Source organism: Neopelma chrysocephalum, unplaced genomic scaffold (genome assembly GCF_003984885.1).
Source record: "Neopelma chrysocephalum unplaced genomic scaffold, ASM398488v2 Primary Assembly neopelma1_60, whole genome shotgun sequence".
Taxonomy (NCBI): Eukaryota; Metazoa; Chordata; class Aves; order Passeriformes; family Pipridae; genus Neopelma; species Neopelma chrysocephalum.
Genome location: NW_020897715.1, coordinates 17,028,880 through 17,047,046, shown reverse-complemented (window position 1 = coordinate 17,047,046; position 18,167 = coordinate 17,028,880). Strand labels below are relative to the sequence as shown.

General features: G+C 52.7%; 1 protein-coding gene across 7 annotated transcripts; it reads left to right on the top strand.

Moving 5' to 3' along the window:
* The first annotated feature begins 453 nt into the window (after positions 1 to 453).
* Positions 454 to 10,905, top strand: IFFO1 (intermediate filament family orphan 1). 7 transcript variants are annotated; one of them, XM_027681336.1, is made up of 10 exons: positions 454 to 1,139; positions 6,093 to 6,153; positions 6,239 to 6,334; positions 6,571 to 6,711; positions 7,161 to 7,169; positions 7,646 to 7,806; positions 8,294 to 8,414; positions 9,117 to 9,209; positions 9,403 to 9,533; positions 10,143 to 10,905. In XM_027681336.1, the coding sequence occupies exons 1-10, from the start codon at positions 454 to 456 to the stop codon at positions 10,243 to 10,245; spliced, it is 1,602 nt and encodes a 533-aa protein (XP_027537137.1). In that variant the 3' UTR covers positions 10,246 to 10,905. The 7 variants fall into 7 exon arrangements, with proteins under 7 accessions (XP_027537137.1, XP_027537136.1, XP_027537134.1 ...); XM_027681335.1 differs by having other exon boundaries at positions 9,114 to 9,209; XM_027681333.1 differs by having other exon boundaries at positions 7,622 to 7,806.
* The last annotated feature ends 7,262 nt before the right edge of the window (positions 10,906 to 18,167 follow it).

Here is an 18,167-nt window from a genome sequence, read left to right as displayed (position 1 = left end):
TAAATTCTATGCAACACGAATGAAAAAAAAATAAAGAGGAGGACACAGAGGCACGCCGTGCTGTTGCTGGGCTGATGACGGGAATTAGTACCCGGCGGGACTTCAGCTAGCAGTGCTGGAGCGGGACTTTCCCCCGGGACCGTGCCCGCCGGATCCTGCCGGACCCCGCCGCGTCCCTTCGCCCCGGGGCGCCCCGAAACCTTCCGGGGAAGCCGAGCCACCCCCTCCTTCCGCGGAGCTCGGGGGCCGGGTGAGGAAAGGGAGGTTCTGCTGTGTCCCCTCCTCTGCTCGCTCCGCCCGGGGCCGGCGGCGGGGAGCGGGGGGCGGCTCTCCGCGCCCGCCGTCGCCGCCGCCGCATCCCCGCCGCAGCGGAAGCCGCACCCCCGCCGCCGGGGCCGGCCGGGCGCATCCCCCCCACACCCCCGGAGCTCCCCGCCCCGTCCCGCCGCCGCCATGAACCCGCTCTTCGGTCCCAACCTCTTCCTACTGCCGCAGGAGCAGCAGGGGCTGCCGGGCCCCGAGCTGCCGCCGCCGCCACCCGCCGCCGAGCCCCTGCCGGGGGAGCCGCCCGCCGGCCCCTTCCCCGCGCCGCCCGCCGCCATGGCCCTCCGCAACGACCTGGGCTCCAACATCAGCGTCCTGAAGACGCTGAACCTGCGGTTCCGCTGCTTCCTGGCCAAGGTCCACGAGCTGGAGCGGCGCAACCGGCAGCTGGAGAAGCAGCTGCAGCAGGCGCTGGAGGAGGGGGCGAGCGGCCGCGGCCGCGGACCCCCGCGCCGGGACCAGGCGGTGCAGACCGGCTTTGTGGGTCCCATCCGCACCCTGGGGCTGGGGCTGGGGCCGGGGCTGGGGCTGGGGCCCGCCCGGGCGCTGGGGTCCCCCGGCTGCCGCCCTGGCGCCCCCGCCCAGCCCTCTGCCTTCTCGGCCGGCTCCCGCTTCATGCCCGGCACCATCTGGTCCTTCTCGCAAGCCCGGCGGCTCGGCCCGGGGCCCGAGACCACCCTGGTGCAGGGACCGGGAGTCTCCTGGGTCCATCCCGACGGGGTGGGCGTGCAGATCGACACCATCACCCCGGAGATCCGGGCCCTCTACAATGTGCTGGCCAAGGTGAAGAGGGAGCGTGACGAGTACAAACGCAGGTGAGAAGGGGCGTCGGGAGCGAGAGGTCCCAGCAGCATCCCCCGAGGGACCGAAACCATCGCCGGGGAGGCTTCAGGGCTCTGCCCGGTGGGCGCTGTGCGGGAGAAGCAGGGAGGGAAGGAGACAGCCCTCGCCAGACTTTCCAGGAGCGCGGGCTTCAGGCAGCGAGAGATGGAGTTGCAAGGCAAAAATGGGAACCCCTGAAAGCATTTGTCTATGCCTGGGTCTCCTCACTTGCCTCCTCGTTTGTGAATCCTCTCGGGATGCTCTTTGAGCCTTTTTCCATCTTATCAACCCGGCATGAGGGACTAGAAATACTTTTCCAAGCAGGGAAGGAATAACATGACTCCAGGAGATGTGTTTTAAAGGGGAGGGAACCTGGAAACAATGGGGAAGGAGGAGCAGCCAGAAAGTAGGTGAGGAAGGTGGGCATGCAGCAGTGAGCGGGTTTGGGTTGAAAAAGGCTGCTGGGAAGAGGAGCGTTCTCTGGATATGTCGGAAGATGTCAGGAAGCCCCACAGCAGGGTAGCCAGCTCCCTCAGGCCCTTTCCCTCCCCAATGATCTCAAGCTGGCCTTCGCAGCGGAGAGCTGTGCTGAAGCACCACACTCCTCTGGGGCTTTCCTCTGGACCCAAAATAGCTGTGGCTTGGCATGTGCCTTGGAGAAGGATGAAGCAGAATGCAAAGCTAATCTCTTGGCCGGTTCTTCTTTCCCGTGCAGGGTGGCTGCTGCTCTCCCATCGCGCCGGCTGTGCTTTTGTTTCAGGCCAGTTTCCGAGGCTGCTCCCAGAGCTGCACGTAGGATGAGATCAGGCAGGGGCTGGCGTCGCAGGGTCAGGGCACGGCGCCGGGTGAGAGCGTCGCTGCGACTGACACCAGCAGACAGACTGATTTTCTTTTTTGGAAGTTATGGTGCTTTAGAACCAGTTAAAAGTAACTGACTGTGCACCCAGCTACCCACGGGAGCTGTGCTGCTGACCAGTTCTGCACAGCCGTGGGCTCTAGTGCCAAGATCAAGGCTGGGGATCCAAGATGACACCTTATGCTTTTGGCTTTATAAGGCTTTGGCTGCACAAACTTGACTGTCAGATGCTCTGAAGGCACCAAGCAAGGCACATGGAAAGGAAGAGTTGGCATCTCTTCTTTCCCAATGATTACTGTGTGTACCTTAGGCTTTTTATTATTAAACCAGGGGTCTGGCTTCTTCTCCAGGGGCGAGCTGCGCCCCTTGCCTTGCATTTTCAGATCATATACCAGGGAGCTGGAGCCACCTTTTTGACCTGGGCAGCTTGAGCCACAAAGGGGGTCAGCCAGAGAGGACCAAGTTGGGTTTGTTGATGCTGCTGAAACTTTAGAGAATGGAGAGCTTTTAGGGGTCATCCTGCTCTGGAAGGTGGGCTTTGGGGAAGGCTGCAGAGAGGGTGACAGAGGGAGACAGAGGGACTGCTGAGGGTGAGCAGAGGGAGCACCACAAGCTGCTATGAGCCAATGTTGTTGGTGGGATCTATTTTTGGAGTGTGTTACCAGGAGCTGGGGGAAAGCAGACCCCACCCCCAGACCCTATCCAGCACTGGGAACTTTCTGATGGGAACAGCCAGGTCCCAAACAGGGGAGTGGGACAGGAGGATCCCATTTCCACACCCTTTTCCATGCTGAGGCCTGACAGCAACACCCCTAGGGAGCTGAGACTTCCCTGCCATGGTGGGCTGTGATCTGCCATGGGGACAGTGCAGCTGGTGTCATGCCTTTGCCATCTGCCTGGGAGCAGATGGAAGAGACTGTATTAACACAGGACTTCCCGGTTTATGACCTGTGGCTTGGGTGCTTGAGCTTGTGCTTTCTTCAGGGCAGAGTTGCTGCTGTGCACCCCACAGCACTTGGAGCAGTGCAGCAGGAGCTTCTCTCTGGATACACAAAGGCCTGAAATTCAAGTCAGGTATCTAGGAGGGGTGTGGGGGCTATAGGGAGGAATGAGAATAGATGCAGCAGCAGGAGAGAGTCTCACAGAAGCTGCACTTGGGAGGACTGGACTGAGGCTGGGTGGCCTGGAGAGGGGCAAAAGGTGCCTGTGAATATCATACAGACCTGCTAAGCACTGGGGATCTGGGAGTCTCATCAGGTTTATGTTGTCTGCTACATCTGTATTTACAAGTAGTTTTTATCTTGCATGTTGCAAGGACACGCTGGAGATGTGGGGTGAGTAGTGTTACAACACAGTGTGTTAGAGTCACTGAATAGTTTGGGTTGGAAAGGACCTTTAAGGATTACCTAGTCCAACCCCCCTGCCATGGGGTTTCATTATATCAGGTTGCTCAAAGCCCTGACCTTGAACATTTCCAATGATGGGGCATCCACAGCTTCTCTGGGCAACCTGCTCCAGTGTCTCACCACCATCATAAAAAAATTAATCCTTATGTCTAATCTAAACCTACCTTCTTTCAGTTTAAAACCATTGCCCCTTGTCCTGTCATTGCAGGCCCTGGTAAAAAGTCTCTCTCCATCATTTTTATAAGCCCCCTTGTTTATTAAAAGGCCTCAAGAATGTCTTTTGTTGTTGTAATTGCCCTCCAAGGAGCTGTGCCTGGTTACAGGGCCTTCACCACTAAGGTGAAGCTCAGACCTACTTCAGACATGGCAAGAGCAGCCCAAAGCACAGTGTGCACTAACCGTGGATAGGGTGAGGCACCCCAGTGCCTCTTGCAGTGAACAGGATTTTTAAAGATGGGAGAGTTTTTTATATTGCTAAGTGAATTTGTTGAGGGGACACACCTGGTGGGGAGGGGGGATGCTGTAGGGACAGCACTGCATCTTTTCATGTCCCTGGCTTTAGGGGAGGGCTGTTCCATAGCTGGCGAGGAGATAGATGGTCGGGTCTGCCTGCTGCTGGGACCCTCCTGCCCTTGCTCTCTGCCTTCTGTGTTTCAACCTTTGGGCAGGTTGTTGCTTTGCAGTGGTGCAGGAAGGACCCACATCTCCCCTTGACATGCACTGGTGACCATGGGGTTGTGTGGGGCAGCCTTGCTTCCAGCTGGCAGCAACCTGGCACGGCCGCCGGCCGCACTGGGCTGCGGGTGCAGTGCTGCAGACAGGTTATTATTAGGAGTGGTGCATTGCAGGAGGGAGCAGGGAAGGAGCCAGGCAGAAGATGAGAAGGTGAGAGGTTCATAATGGATGGGTGCACAGATTTGTCTCTTGTGGGGTGAATCGCTGTCTTCTTCTGCCTTTAAATTGCTGTTTATCTGATCTGAACTCATCTTCCATAGCATTGGTATGAAATGAACTCTTACTAGGATTTGCAGCTGTGCTTTACTTTCCCAGTGAGTCTGGGATATATAGAGATTTGGAGGGAGGCGGGGACCAAAAAGGAGGAAGTGCCTCGCAGAGAAAGATGCTGCAAATTTTTTCTTGTGGCGGAAGGCGTTTTTGTCCCTGGGGAGGGAGGCCTTGTTTGAGCAACTCCCATATAAGGGCAATTCTACCTTTTAACTTTCTCCTTTCTTTTCCCTTCATCTCTCTCTTTCCCCAAAGGGATGGGAACACCCTTTGATTCCCCTTCTGGAGCTGTGGTATGGATCCAACATCAGCATGAGGAGTGTGCACTTTGTCCTTGTTTGAGTAAGGAGCTTTAAGAGCTTAGAAATTCATAAGCCAGGGCTCTCCCACGTTGTCAGATTGTCCAGATACCCCGAGATAACAAGTGTGAGGGCTTCTCATATACTTTCTGATTTCCTAGACCTTAGGATTTATTGTTCAAACTTGGTGTGAGTAAGTGAGAAGAGAGATTTTTCATGTCCTCCTGCAGAGTCACAGTGTCTGCGTCGGTGCTTGCAAACATTAAATAGAAACCAGAGATCACCGCACCAGGAAGGGTCCAGCTCTGGTTGCTTTCCCAGAGTATTCTTGCTTTCTTGGAAAAATCTGGTGCTCCCAGAGAAGCCAGGAGCCAGGTAAGTATGCAACAGCCCTGCCCCATGCCACACTGCAGCACATGCCAGCCCACCTGCTCTATGGGATAGTCACTCAGCAAAGAGCAGTGCAGCTCCATGGCCTCCCAATAGACTGTGGAGTGGGCCAACACTGCAGCATGATCTAAGAGGACGATCTCATGCAGTGAAATATAATATAATTGCTAGGGGATGTGTTTTTGTATAGCAAGACCGGGTGCCTTGCAGGTCAGCCGCTTGCAAAGCTGCAGAGCCTAACACAGTACCCACCAGCCAGCCTAGTGTAAACTGGGACACCCTATCCTGCTTCTTTCTAGGATGAAACAATGTTCTTTGATCCAACCTGTTATGTGGCGGTAGAGCCAAGGATGCTTGTGCTCCTGCCCAGGCAGCGTGGCCTGGTACAGGGCAGCCCTCTGCATTGGTACAGGCAGAGAGCAGCTCTTCATGTGGTGCATATTGTGATCGCTCACACCGTGAGATGGTTTGGTGTCAAAATTGGATATTGTGCTTCTGGACAGTTTGAGCTGCAACACTGCAGGCATACAAATGTGGTCACAAAAATGTGGCACAGGAGGCAACTCTGCAACATCTGCAAACCCGTTGTTGAGTGTTGGAGCTGAACCTCATGTGACTCAGAGCTGAGGGGCTTGGGGGTGGATGGAGAGGCCAGTGGGCTGCATCAGGCCGTGGGCCAGCCCCAGTGTGGCAGAGTGTGCAGTACAGCTGCCATGCAGAGCCTGGGTCAGTGTCCCCAGCTCCCCCCGTCGCAGAGTGGGCAGCCGTGGTGGGGCAGGGTTTGTGGCCAGCGGGGATGATGCGCTTGGCAGCTGCCATCGCCTGAACACGAGAGGCTATACATTCCTGGGCACGTTCTCCTTCCACCCCGGTGCCGTCATCCCACCCTCTTGGATAGCTTTGGGGTGAGCAGCTGCCGCTCCATCCTCTCTCTTTGGCAGCCAGCAAGGCGAGGCCGACGGGATCTGACCAGCACGTTTGTCTCCCTAGATGGGAAGAGGAGTACACGGTGCGTGTCCAGCTTCAGGACCGGGTGACTGAGCTGCAGGAGGTGAGCACTGCTGTCCCCCACTTCCCCTGCAATGCAGCTGCCCCCCACTAATTCTGATTTGCTTGTCTCCCTCTGCTTGGGGCAGGAAGCCCAGGAGGCTGAAGCTTGCCAGGAGGAGCTGGCCATGAAGGTGGAGCAGCTCAAGGCAGAGCTTGTTGTCTTCAAGGGACTGATGAGCAATGTGAGTCCCTAACCCCTCTCCGACCCCACAGCTGGTCCTAATTGAGCAGTGGGGCTGTGTAGAAAAGCTGTTCCTTGGTGGGGCACAACCAGCACGGAGGTGGTCTGGCAGGGTGCAGTGAGCAAAGTGGAGATGCAGATGCAGTCCTACATGAGCAGGAAAGTGGGGGCAGCGATTGCTGTTTGTCTTGCCTAATATTCCTCCTTTATCCCCTTCCCGTAATGCTGTGGGTTCAGAACATCACAGAGCTGGACACAAAGATCCAAGAGAAGGCCATGAAGGTGGACATGGACATCTGCCGGCGCATCGACATCACTGCCAAGCTGTGCGATGTGGCACAGCAGCGGAACTGCGAGGACATGATCAAGATGTTTCAGGTGAGAAGCGCCCGATGCTGCTTCAGGCTCAGCTGCTGGCTCTGGGGAGGAGAGTTCCCAAAGGAGGTAGAAGAGACAACACCAGCCCCCTGCCAGGGGAGACGCTTGGTCACCCTCACCCTCACTCTTTGCAGTCCCTTGCTTTCTGTCTCTCTCGGGAGGACCAGGCTAAAGGGCACAGAGAGGAGGTGGAAAGCTCCAGATGTTGCTTTGGGCATCAAGAGTCCCTTCAGCCTCTTGCTGACCTGTTGTGTTGGGCCCGGGGACACCACAGTGGTAGGGGAACAGCTGCAGGAGGGAGAAGAGTTGCTCGAGCGTCTGTCTCTAATTCCATCTCTCTCCTTCCCCTTCCCCTCTCCGTCATCTTCTCTCTGTCTCTCTTCTCTGTCTCTGTCTCTTTTCTCTTTCTGGATGTTGCTGCCTTTCTGTTTCGCTCTTTGTCCCTACAGAAGCAACTGGTTAGTTTCATTCAGTTGGGAAATTTTACAAATTTTAAACTTACTATAAATAAGGTCGGACTGTATATATTGACATATTTCACCTTTTTCAGACTCTCTCTTTTTTCCTGTTTCTGTCACTGTGTTTCTCTGTCTCTGGACTGGGGTGGTGGGTGATTTGAGTTTTTCTACAGTAAAACCACATTGTTTTTTCTCATCAGATTCATAGATTCCATCTTTAGTTGCTTAGTTTTAATTTTAAAAAATGCTAAAACCATGTTTTATCCATTACATCCATCTTTAACCTGATCATAATGAGCCCATCTCTCTCTCTCTCTCTCTCTCTCTTCTCTTTCTTCCTTTCTTTCTGTCTTTCTCTCTTTCCCTGTCTTTCTGTCCCTCCACCATTCCTTTCCCCTCCATCTCCTCCCAACTACCTGCTCCTGACCTCGGACCCGGCTTCGTTTCTGTAGTCTCTGCACTTGTCTCCCGTTAAGGTCCCAGCCTCGGTGGGGCGGAAGCGGGAGCGCAAGCAGGTCAGCGACGAAGACACCTCACTGTCAGAGAGTGATGCCTCCCGAAAACCTGAAGAGGAAGAGGAGGATGAGACCACTGCCATGAGTATCAATGAGGAAATGCAGAGGATGCTGAACCAGCTGTGAGTGCGGCTGCTGCGCTCCTCTGCCGACGGTGTTGTGCCAGGCTCCAGCACCAGGGTCCCGGCTGGTGCCTGGGATGGGGAGGGCAGGGGTGGTCTGCAGCTCCCCTTCCCAGCTGAGGGCAAGATGAGAGGTGCTGCTGTGGATTATGTACACCCTGTGCTCTGTGGCACGGTGGGACTGACCCCCTTGGGAGTCCTGAGCTCACCTGTGCTGTGGGTGGGAGCTGGATCAGCTCCCCCTCTCTTGACCCCTTGCCACGTTTTGGGAGTCCCTGCCTGAATTTTCTAGGGCTTCTGACCATATAGCCAGCCCTCTCCCCATCATGTGTTGGGTTTGGGCACACTTGAGTTCACCCTGGCCAGACCTCCCAAGAGCTGCAGCCCTGCAAGCTCATGAGCGGAAGCAAGGCTTTCGGCACCGACTCAGCCCCTGCCTGCCATGGTGTTCCTACTGGGTTCTGATGTGCTGTTCCCTTGCCCCCAGGAGGGAGTATGACTTTGAAGATGACTGTGACAGCCTCACGTGGGAGGAGACAGAAGAAACTCTGCTCCTCTGGGAGGACTTCTCTGGATATGCCATTGCAGCTGCGGAGGTGCAGGGGGAGGTAATGGTGGTGTCAGGTCCTCTTGGGGATCCAGCCTTGGGTTGGGACACCTGGTCCTGCCTCAGCCTGGGAAGATGCTCCCTCAAAAACCAGACTTCAACTCGTCTATGCCTTTTCAGGCCTGTACAGATGCTTTCCTACCCTTTCTACACGAATACATGAACACATTACTGCATCCTTGTTGAGGTCTCCGTGTTGGAGACACACCAGGGACCTGTAGCCTGAAGGATGTGCTGAGAGCATGGTCCACACACATAGGGGAGCCACAGTCCTCCCAGAAGAGAAGACCTCCTCTGACTGGGCTGGTCTGTGGTGATCCCTTGCTCATGTTCTCCAGCCCATCTGCCCAGTGTGCAGCAAAACTGCCCAAACAGTGTCTGGCTAAAGCCATTGTCGTCCCACATCTTTGGTCCCCAGCAGTCCCCTGGGGATGTGTAATGCTTGGGAATGGTCTGTGCTCTCCAAAGCTTCTGTGCATTGCTGGGCTTGTTCTGGGTTGATGTGTTCACTGCCCAGTGTGGCGAGTCCTAGGTCTCCTAACTCCATGTTGGCAGAACTGACTCATGCCTTCTATGCGCTACACTGTATATGTTTCTTCCTCTTTTCCCAGTGTTGCCACTTCTTTCTCTTTCTGTCTTGCCTCTGATTCCTCATGTTGGACACCTCCCTGCCTCTAAACATGCTGTCTGCTCTCCTCAGCAGCAGGACGACAGCCTGGAGAAGGTGATCAAGGACACGGAGTCACTGTTCAAGAGCCGTGAGAAGGAGTACCAGGAAACCATCGACCAAATAGAGGTGGGAGAATGAGGAAGTGGGAAGGGCATAGCACAGAAGGGTGTGAAATGGGGGAGTGGATCCCTGGGGGAGGGAGACACAATGCTGGAGCAGACCCTCGGTAATGGGGGTAGCAGCCTCTGGTCTGGCTGTGCCCACTGCCCTGTACTGCACTGTGCCCTGGGCTCATCTCTGCACCATTTCCTTTGTGCAGCTGGAACTGGCCACAGCCAAGAACGACATGAACCGGCACCTTCATGAGTACATGGAAATGTGCAGCATGAAGCGAGGCTTGGACGTGCAGATGGAGACTTGCCGGCGCCTCATCACCCAGTCTGGGGACAGGTGAGCTTAGTAGGAGGGATGGGATACCCATGCTCTGGAGCCAGGGTGGTGGTGAGTGGGAGTTGAAGGACTCCTGCACTGCGCTGATGTGGCATGGAGTGAGGGCAGCTTCCAGAGGCTGTTGGACTCCTGGTGACCAACCTCCGCTCAGGTCATGGTGCCACCTCTGTAGAAGGTGGGCTGCACACAGGAGTCTGTTTTGACAGGTGAAGCCAGACAGCCCTGATGGAGAGAGGTGCTGCCATTGTTGCAGGGACATTGTATAAGTCCCCAAAGGCCTGTGGAGCCAGGGTGGCTTCAGGCTAGGGACCTCCGTGGTGGGCTTTCACAGACCCTTAGCCGTACATGCCTTGTCAGGGTCCTGCTCTGGACAGACCCCTCCAGCATTTCCCCCAGCTCTGCTTCATGCTCTTGACCTCTTGATTGGTGTCCTTTGGAACACCCTCCCCGGCCCCCAGGGATTCCCACAGACTCATACTCCCCAGGGGAGCAAGAGGGGCACTTCAGCTTCTCTCCTTCCTGCTCTCCTGCCTCCTGCCCACACCAAATGGGGTCCTTTCCTTCCTCCTTGGTGATGCTGTGACCGCTGCCCTTTGCTATTCTCTGCAGAAAGTCTCCTGCCTTCACCCCGAGCTCCAACAGTGAGTCAGCACCGAATGAGGAGAGTGAGGAATCGGACCGCGATCCACCCAGCGATGCTTCTATCAGATAATGAGGGGAGGCCCTGCTCCCTTGGACCCCCTTCCTGGCATGGGGGTGCCTGAGTCACGCCTGGGAGAGACTGTCAGGGACGTGGAACCACTGGTAAACGTCTGTCACCCAGGCTCACTCCCGTTTTGGGGTGCTTGGCAGATCCCACACACCCCCCTCACCGGATACCTTGCAAATGGGAATAGCTAGATAGACCTGAGGGCCCTTGCCCGGGCTGCTCTGTCTTCAGCCCCTTCTCTATTCCCTTTTCCTGCTTTGGTTAAACCATGGTTCGGGCAGGGAGGCTCCAAACCTGCCACGGTGGCGTTCTCCAGGACCTGTTCCCAGGCCCCCCCAGACCCACCTCCTCTGGCCTCCGTCCTGGTACACTTGACCTGCCCCTGCCCTCCCTGCGCTACACGGAGCTGAATGAGAGCCGTACCTCCCTGCAAACTGGACCTGACACTGGTGCCAACTGGACCGAGCCCAGGGCTCTCTCTGTCCTTGCTGCTGGCTGGGCACCTGGCTGGTGCCCCTGCCACCCTGAGCCCTCCCACCCCTCCTCCGGGTTGGGGGCCAAGTCCTGCTCACTGTGCACTTTGCTTTGCCGCCTGTCGGCGATGCGCTCACGTCTGTGTTACGGGGGCGAGGTCATTAAATGGGACAATTTCCTTTTCTACAGCTTTGCTGGGTGTGGGCTCTCCCTGTGCTGTCGCGGGCGATGCGTGGCTTGAGGCAGGGGGTGTCCTCCACCAGACTCCCAAGCCCACATCATTGGGTCCCCCTATGGGGCATTCCCGTCCCTTGGGCATGCCAGGTGGGACTGGCAGATGGGACAGTGGTGAGGTCCCTGTTCTGAGAGCCACTGGCCCTCAACAGACTGTGTGTAGCATCAGTGTTGTGTGGGCTGTCTTGTTCTTAACCTGGAGCATCATCGATGCTGAGGCTGAGGGATTGGAAGTGAAGCTGATCCTGGCTTGATACTTGTGGACCTTCCTCTCCTGTTGCCTGGTCTCCTCTGCCATGCCAGGGCATCCCAGAGCACCTTCTCGCCTGCTCTCAGTCCCACATCCAACCTTGGTGTAACCACAGTGGGGGATCCCCTGTCCCACCATCTCTTACAGCGTTTGTCTGGCTGGCCTGTGGCATGTGCTCCTCTGGTGACGGGAGGCTGGGGCCTGGCAGGGTGTCAGGAGGGGATGAGCAGCCTGCTGAGAGGCAATGTGATCCAGAGAGGCAGTGTCTTCTTGAGAAGCAGTGTGATACACTGAGCAGTGGACTCAGGCTGCACAGCCAAGGCAGGTGAAGCTCTGGAGAAAAAATGCTTCTCACTAAATGTCCTGAAAGGAAAAGAAAGTAACATGGCAGTAGAGTTTTTTGGATCATCTCTGAGATTAGGTAAGGTAGATAAAATGGGGGCTGAGCGATGCAAGAGTTTCTCTCTGTAGGTTCATCTGGGATGAATTTAGCTGGGAATGCTGTGGCATCCGTGCATCCTAGCACAGAGTGTTGGCATTTGGGCAGGGTGAGGCTCTCTGCCTGTGCCTGTAAGATGTGTTACGGCATGTGTTGGTGTTTTAGTGTGGGCTGACCTGGCTGGTTAGAGCTGGCAGGGAGGTGAGTCCCTGCAAATGGCAGAAGTCAGCAGCCGAGGAAACCTCCAAGCCAGGGTGTAGCTGGGGCACTGCTGCTGCTTGGAGATGGCAGTTCCGCAGCTGATGGTCTGCTGTGGCTGCGCTCCAACTCACAAGTGCCACCTTCACTTCTTGAAGGGAAATCGGGAGAGTGTTTCACAGGAGCAGCAGGGTGCTGGGAAGCAACAGAGGTGTGTTCCCGTGTCCTGGCTGCTTTTGGCTGTGTAAGTGGATGGGAGGTGTGTGTCTCAGTGCCTGCCATGGCCCTCACCTCCATGCTGCCTTGTCCAAATTTCTTTCCCTCTTCTCTTTTTATTTTTCTTCATAAAAGAGCTAAAGCCAGAGGAAATATTTTATTAGACTTTTACTTTCAAGTGATGATGCTTCACACACAGTAGATCAGAGATCACTTTCTATCTTGCCTGGAGGCTCTTCTGGTTCATGCAAATCTCCTTTCCTGTACGTGTCTTTGCAGCATTTTCTGCTCTTTCTGTGCTGTGGAGAGCTCTGTGAGTGGCTGGCAGCGTCTGGCTTCCCCTGTGCATAATCCAGGACATGCATACCTTTGCCTCAGTACTGCTTAAGGAACCCACAAGACTGAAGAGAGATTTAAAGCATGAAGCACAGCAGGACTGACATCTCTGCCATGAGCAGTCATTGCCCAGAGGAGCAGCAGATGCTGCTAGACACCCATGTACCAGGATATGTCAGGACCCCAGTCCCACACTGCTTGACAGAACTCCCTTTGCAGTGAAACCGAGATCTCTGCCACCCATGTGTGCAAGATGCTGTTCTCTGGTGAATTGTATCACCAGCAAGAGGCTCTGTTCCCCCACCAGTGACATCTATGAACTACTCAGTGCTGTGTTGCTTAATGCCATCCTTTTTCCAGGACACCTCCTGGCAGTGCCTGCTCAGGAAGCAATATCAATTCCTGTCTCACTTGGTGTCCATGCATTAATGTGAATGTTTAATGCCCGAGTATTGTCCAAGCGTAGACTGAATGGGATTCCATAGCAGGATGCATCCGGGCAGTCCTTCTGTCAACATCCAGCTTGGGGCTGTGGCTGCTGACTGGTGCCTCCATGAACATTTGTCCAAGACCATCCTTTTAGGATTGAGTCTCTGGATTGGCAATGAGGTCCTCCCACTGAACATTTACACAGTCTGGTTCAATAGCTTCCCCACCCTTCAGAAGTCCATGTTGGCGGAGACTTACTTGGGCAGTCTGGAAATATGCTAGTGGTTACTCTGGCTTCTCCCTCCCCAACATTTGGACTGCTGTGCCTAGGTGAAGACAGGCACAACTTTAATATCAGCTGCAGGAGTGGCACAAAACCCCTCCTTTGAGGCAAATGCTGTCTCAGGGCTGGGACAAACCCACTTTTGAGCATCCTGCCTCCATGAGGAGCCGAGGGACACGATCAGCCTTTGAGCTGGAGTGAGAGGTGCAGTTCTCTGCCGTGGCTGCTGTACTCCATGCTCCCCATGCTGAGATCAGTCTCCTAGCAAGGGCCTTCAGCAGGCAGTGCCAGGCATGCTCCAGAAGTGAGCTGTGGTTCCCTGCTGAATGCATTTCTGATCCTGTGGCATTAGAGTCACCTCCCCTACCCTTTCCCTGATGATGTCCCCTAGGACTCATCTGAAAGGTGAGTGATGGTCTTTAAACACCCAGTCTTCAAGGTGGCTCTGAGCTAATTTTAGCCTCTTCAGGAACCTCCTTGGAAGAATGCTATGGGAACGGGCCCTTCACAGAAAAGGTTTCCAAGTGAGCTGGTCAGTATTCAAGCACTGCTTCCTCCAGGCTCAAGCACAGTGCATGCCCATGAGCAAGAAATTGAGTAAAAGTGGCAAGAGAACTGCTGATGAACAAGGAACTCCTGTCAATACTCAAGCACAAGCAGGAGATATGCAGGAGGTAGAATCAGGAAAAGGCTACTTGGAACAAATATAGGAATGTTGTCAGAGTGTGTAGAAATGAGATGAGGAAGGCCAAGGCCCATCTGGAACTAAATTTGGCCAAGGATGTGAAGGACAGTAAGAAGGGCTTCTTCAAATTCATTAACAACAAACGGAGCCTCCTCAGCAAGTTCACTGAAGACATAGCTGGGAGGAGGACCTCAACAGGCTGGAGGGTTGGGCAGAGAGAAACCATCTGAAATTCAACAAAGGCAAATGCAGGGTCCTGCACCAGGAGAATAATAACTCCACATTACTCCCCAGTACAGGCTGGGGGTCAACCTCCTGGAAAGCAGCTCTGTGGAGAAGGCCCTGGAAGTCTGGTGGGCAACAAGCTGTCCACGAGGCAGTAGTGTGCCCTTGTGGCCAAGCAGGACAATGGTATCCTGGGGTGCATTAGGAAGAACATTGCCAGCAGGTCGAGCGAGGTGATCCTGCCCCTGTACTCAGCCCTAGCGAGGTGCATCTGGAGGGATGTGTCCAGTTCTGGTCTTATTAGTGCAAGAGAGAGATGGAGCTCCTGGACAGGTCCAGTGGAGGGCAACAAAGATCATGAGGCGAGGAAGCAGCTCACGAGGAAAGGCTGAGGGAGCTGGGCCTGTTCAGCTTGAAGAAGAGCCAACTGAGAGAGAACTTCATCGATGTGTACAAGTATCTGAAGGGAGGGTGTCAAGAGGAAGAAGTCAGGCTCTGTTTGGTGATGTCAAGCAATAGGAGAAGAGGCAAAGGGCAGAAACTGGAACACAGGAAATTCCACTTGTACGAAGGAAGAACTTTACTGTGCAGATGACCAAGCACTGGAACAGGTTGCCCAGAGAGGTTGTAGAGTCTTCCTCACTGTGGATATTCAGGAACCATCTCGGTGCAATCCTGTGCCATGTGCCAGGGATGACCCTGCTTGAGCAGGGAGGTTGGACCAGATGATCCACTGTAGTCCCTTCCAGCCTTACCTGTTCTGGAATTCTCACCAGGCCCACTGAGTTTCTTGATGAATACTAGCAGAATTTCCCACACAGAGGGTGGGGAGCATCGCTTTCCTTGCGCCTCACTGCGTGAGTGTGGGATGGTTCTTACTGGCTTTAGAGAGGGTTCAGTCAACCTAACCACTTAGTAGCCCAGATCTTCTTCCCTGTGTTAAGCAAGCTTGCATCATCCCTTCGCTCATTCCTGGATCTGATCTATTTTAGATCATATCGCTGCAAGAGTCTGACTTGTCTCGAGTCAGTTAAGGTCCTGTATTTTCCACCCCGCACCCTTCTGCTGAGGGCACTTTGTCACTTGTCCCACACAACTTGCCTTTGTGTGAATTAGCTTTTCCTCATATCGGGATTCCTTAGATGGACCTAAATGTGAGGCTGACTGCCTTCCCTGGAACAACTTTTGATTCCCTGCTAACCAGTTCATCTTGTTTCTTAGCCAAGAGTTAGGAGAGGTCAAAGCTTCATAGAAAGTTTTTCTTGTTTCTAGATCTGAGCTGGGAGATGGACTTTCCTAAGCCTTGTACTTTTGGCCATACTCTTTTATATGTTTATGGTTGTTGCTGTCTCAGGTACCTGTGGCACAGGGTGTCCCAGAACTTGCACGTGATTATCAAGTATAGGAAATACTCTGGCTACAGGTAAGAAACCTCCTTTCAAGAGGAGAAGTCAGAATTAATGCAGAATATGGTGGAGTGCTGCCTCGTTGGAGATACACCTGGATGATGCATGGACAGGCTCCTGAAAATGTCTGGCAAGCCCCTACACATGGTGATTAATGCTGGGAGTGATAGTAAGACAGCATGGAGAACTGGAAGGGCTGCAGGCAGCTTTAGGGAAGCCCAATCATAGCTTAATCTTCCAATGGATGTATGAGAATGTGAGGAATGTCTTGGATGTGAATTTTCTAAATTTTTTCACTTTCCCTTGAGACAGAGCAAGGAGAGCATGCAGTAGGTCCACTGGTGGGGGGGATATGGATGTCATGGCTTGGAGAGCAGCTGTAAGAGCTGGGTACTAAGGTAACACTATGGAAAAGGAGCTCAAGTGGCCATCAAAAGGCATCGAGATCAAGCTGGACCAATATCACCACAGATGGGAAGAGGCAACATTTTCAGCTCCCAACAGCAGACTGCATCTGGGCAAAGTGCAAGAGGAAATAGGAATTCTCAGGGTAGGAGGAAATGTAGTTAATTGATATTTTTAATGTTCACAATCACATGGCAGAACTGCTAGCTCAGTCTAACCCATTTGGATAACAGGCAAATAGGCAAGAGCAATTGTGAATTGGGTGTACAAGCTGTGTTAAAAAATCACATTCACTCTAGAGCTGATAGCCAAGTAACATGCTCTGACACAATTTCATCAAGGCATTGAAGGGTCTTTTATATACTCCTGAATCCCTCCAAAAAACATTTAATGTCTCTACTTTGTGTGGAAAGGAAAATTACACTGTCATGGGAGACTTTGGCTGGGGATACCAAAGAATATGCTGTGCCAGGGAGAGTTTCTCATCAGTTTACAAATGATGGCATGTCCAAGTAAGGCAATGATTTTAGATGTCCTTATGACAGATGAAAATTGGGTTAAGATTGATGGTTGCCTAAGGACAAGGGATCAACCAAGAAACAAACTGAGATATCAGCCAGGACAAAAATGTCAGCAGAGAACTGCATGGTGTTGTGTAGCTTTTTCTTTGAGTGAAATTAGTGAGAGATCTTTGAAAATAGCAGAGTTTTTCCAGCTTTTCAAAAAGCTGTGATTTAGTACACATGAGAAGCTAGCTTTCAGTGAACTGCTTCCTGGAATTAGTGGCCTTGTGACAAAAGTACTTAGAAATAAGAATAACTAATAAAAATAATTATAAAGCCTGACCTAAATTAACAAAAATAAACCTCATAACAACTACAGCAACTGTGGGTAGGGGAATAATTCAGCTGTATAAAGAGGTCTTCAGCTACTCACATCACCTCAGAAAAAAATAACAATAGCTGGATGTCTAAGGACACTAACAAGTTGTTCTAGTTATATTTAAAGAAAAATCAATCCTAACAGTAATATTTTCTTCATGGCTGAAATTGGGGGAAAAAAAAAATCAAAACAAGGCAAAAAAAGAGAAGTACTCACCAGATAAGTCTGTTTGGTATATGAAAAGAGGAGAATGTGGTCAGAAGGGAATGATGAAGCACTTTTCAGGCCATTAGCAAATAAGGAAGATCCTTTATAGGATCTTCTCCAAATGAACACTGCTACATTTCCAGGCACAGATGACCTAGAGCACACTAACGTGGAGAGGCGCGTGGGGTGCTATAGTGATGAGCAAGCCACTGCTTAAAGCCTGAGGCTGCTTGGGGAGATGGAGTGAGTGATGCAGAAAATGAAGCATGGAGCCATCACTGCATTCCTGCAAACGGTGTTTTGCAAAGCACAGTAACCCCCATGGTGAGAAAAAAGCAGTGGCTGCTGAAATGCATGGTTTGCTGAGGTCAGTTTTTAAATGCATTGGGGAAGACATTTAAAGAAAAGCCTGGGTGGATGGGTGAACAAATGACGTCAGTGATTAGTCTGACAGGCCACGTCCAAAAGCCAATGAGAAACCAGTGGAGGGGGGAGGAGGGGAGACATCACGAAGGAATGGAAAAAAAATCTACACACATTTATAGAAGGACAAGGAATCAACAGACAAAACTGAGACCATTCTTGATATCTAGAAATGATAGGCTCTTAAAAAAAATAAATATCTCACTCAAAAATGCCAAAAGGCATTACAGTGTGTTTTTGAATAGAGTCAAAATACGTTCTGTTGCCATACATATACAGCCACGCATAGATACATCTATGAGCAAGAAATATTGGTGACTAACCTTCCTTGTGACAACGGGAAAGTTGGAAAGACTTAGGGAGCAGGATTCACAACCTTGTGCAAGTTCTCAGCCAGGCGCTGAAGCAGATGGCATTTTCAAACATCTTTTATCCACACGTGACATTGGTGTGCTTTGTCCTGCTTTGCATCAGAAACTGGAATAGATAGAGCAAAGACTCCTAACTGTGATTCCAGACTGGAAAAAAATATGTTTCAAGAGTGAAAAGTTTAGTTATTTTGCTCCTTAAGAAAAAGACCAGTGAGCATTTTTGCGCAGTGCCTAAAGTCAGTGCACGATGACATTCCGTAGGGCAGTTTAGTCAGGCTGATAAAAGCATACTAGGAGTCTGAGGAGATGGGAAGCTGGAGGCCATCTGAAATTTGGTGCTTTGGGTCCAGCACCTAAACCACTATCCAACTTGGCAACTAAAAAGCTGGAGATTACAGAGGTTACAAACCACTTTTTTTTTCTGTCCCAGGACTCAGGGCAAGGTCAACAAAGGTTGCTCGC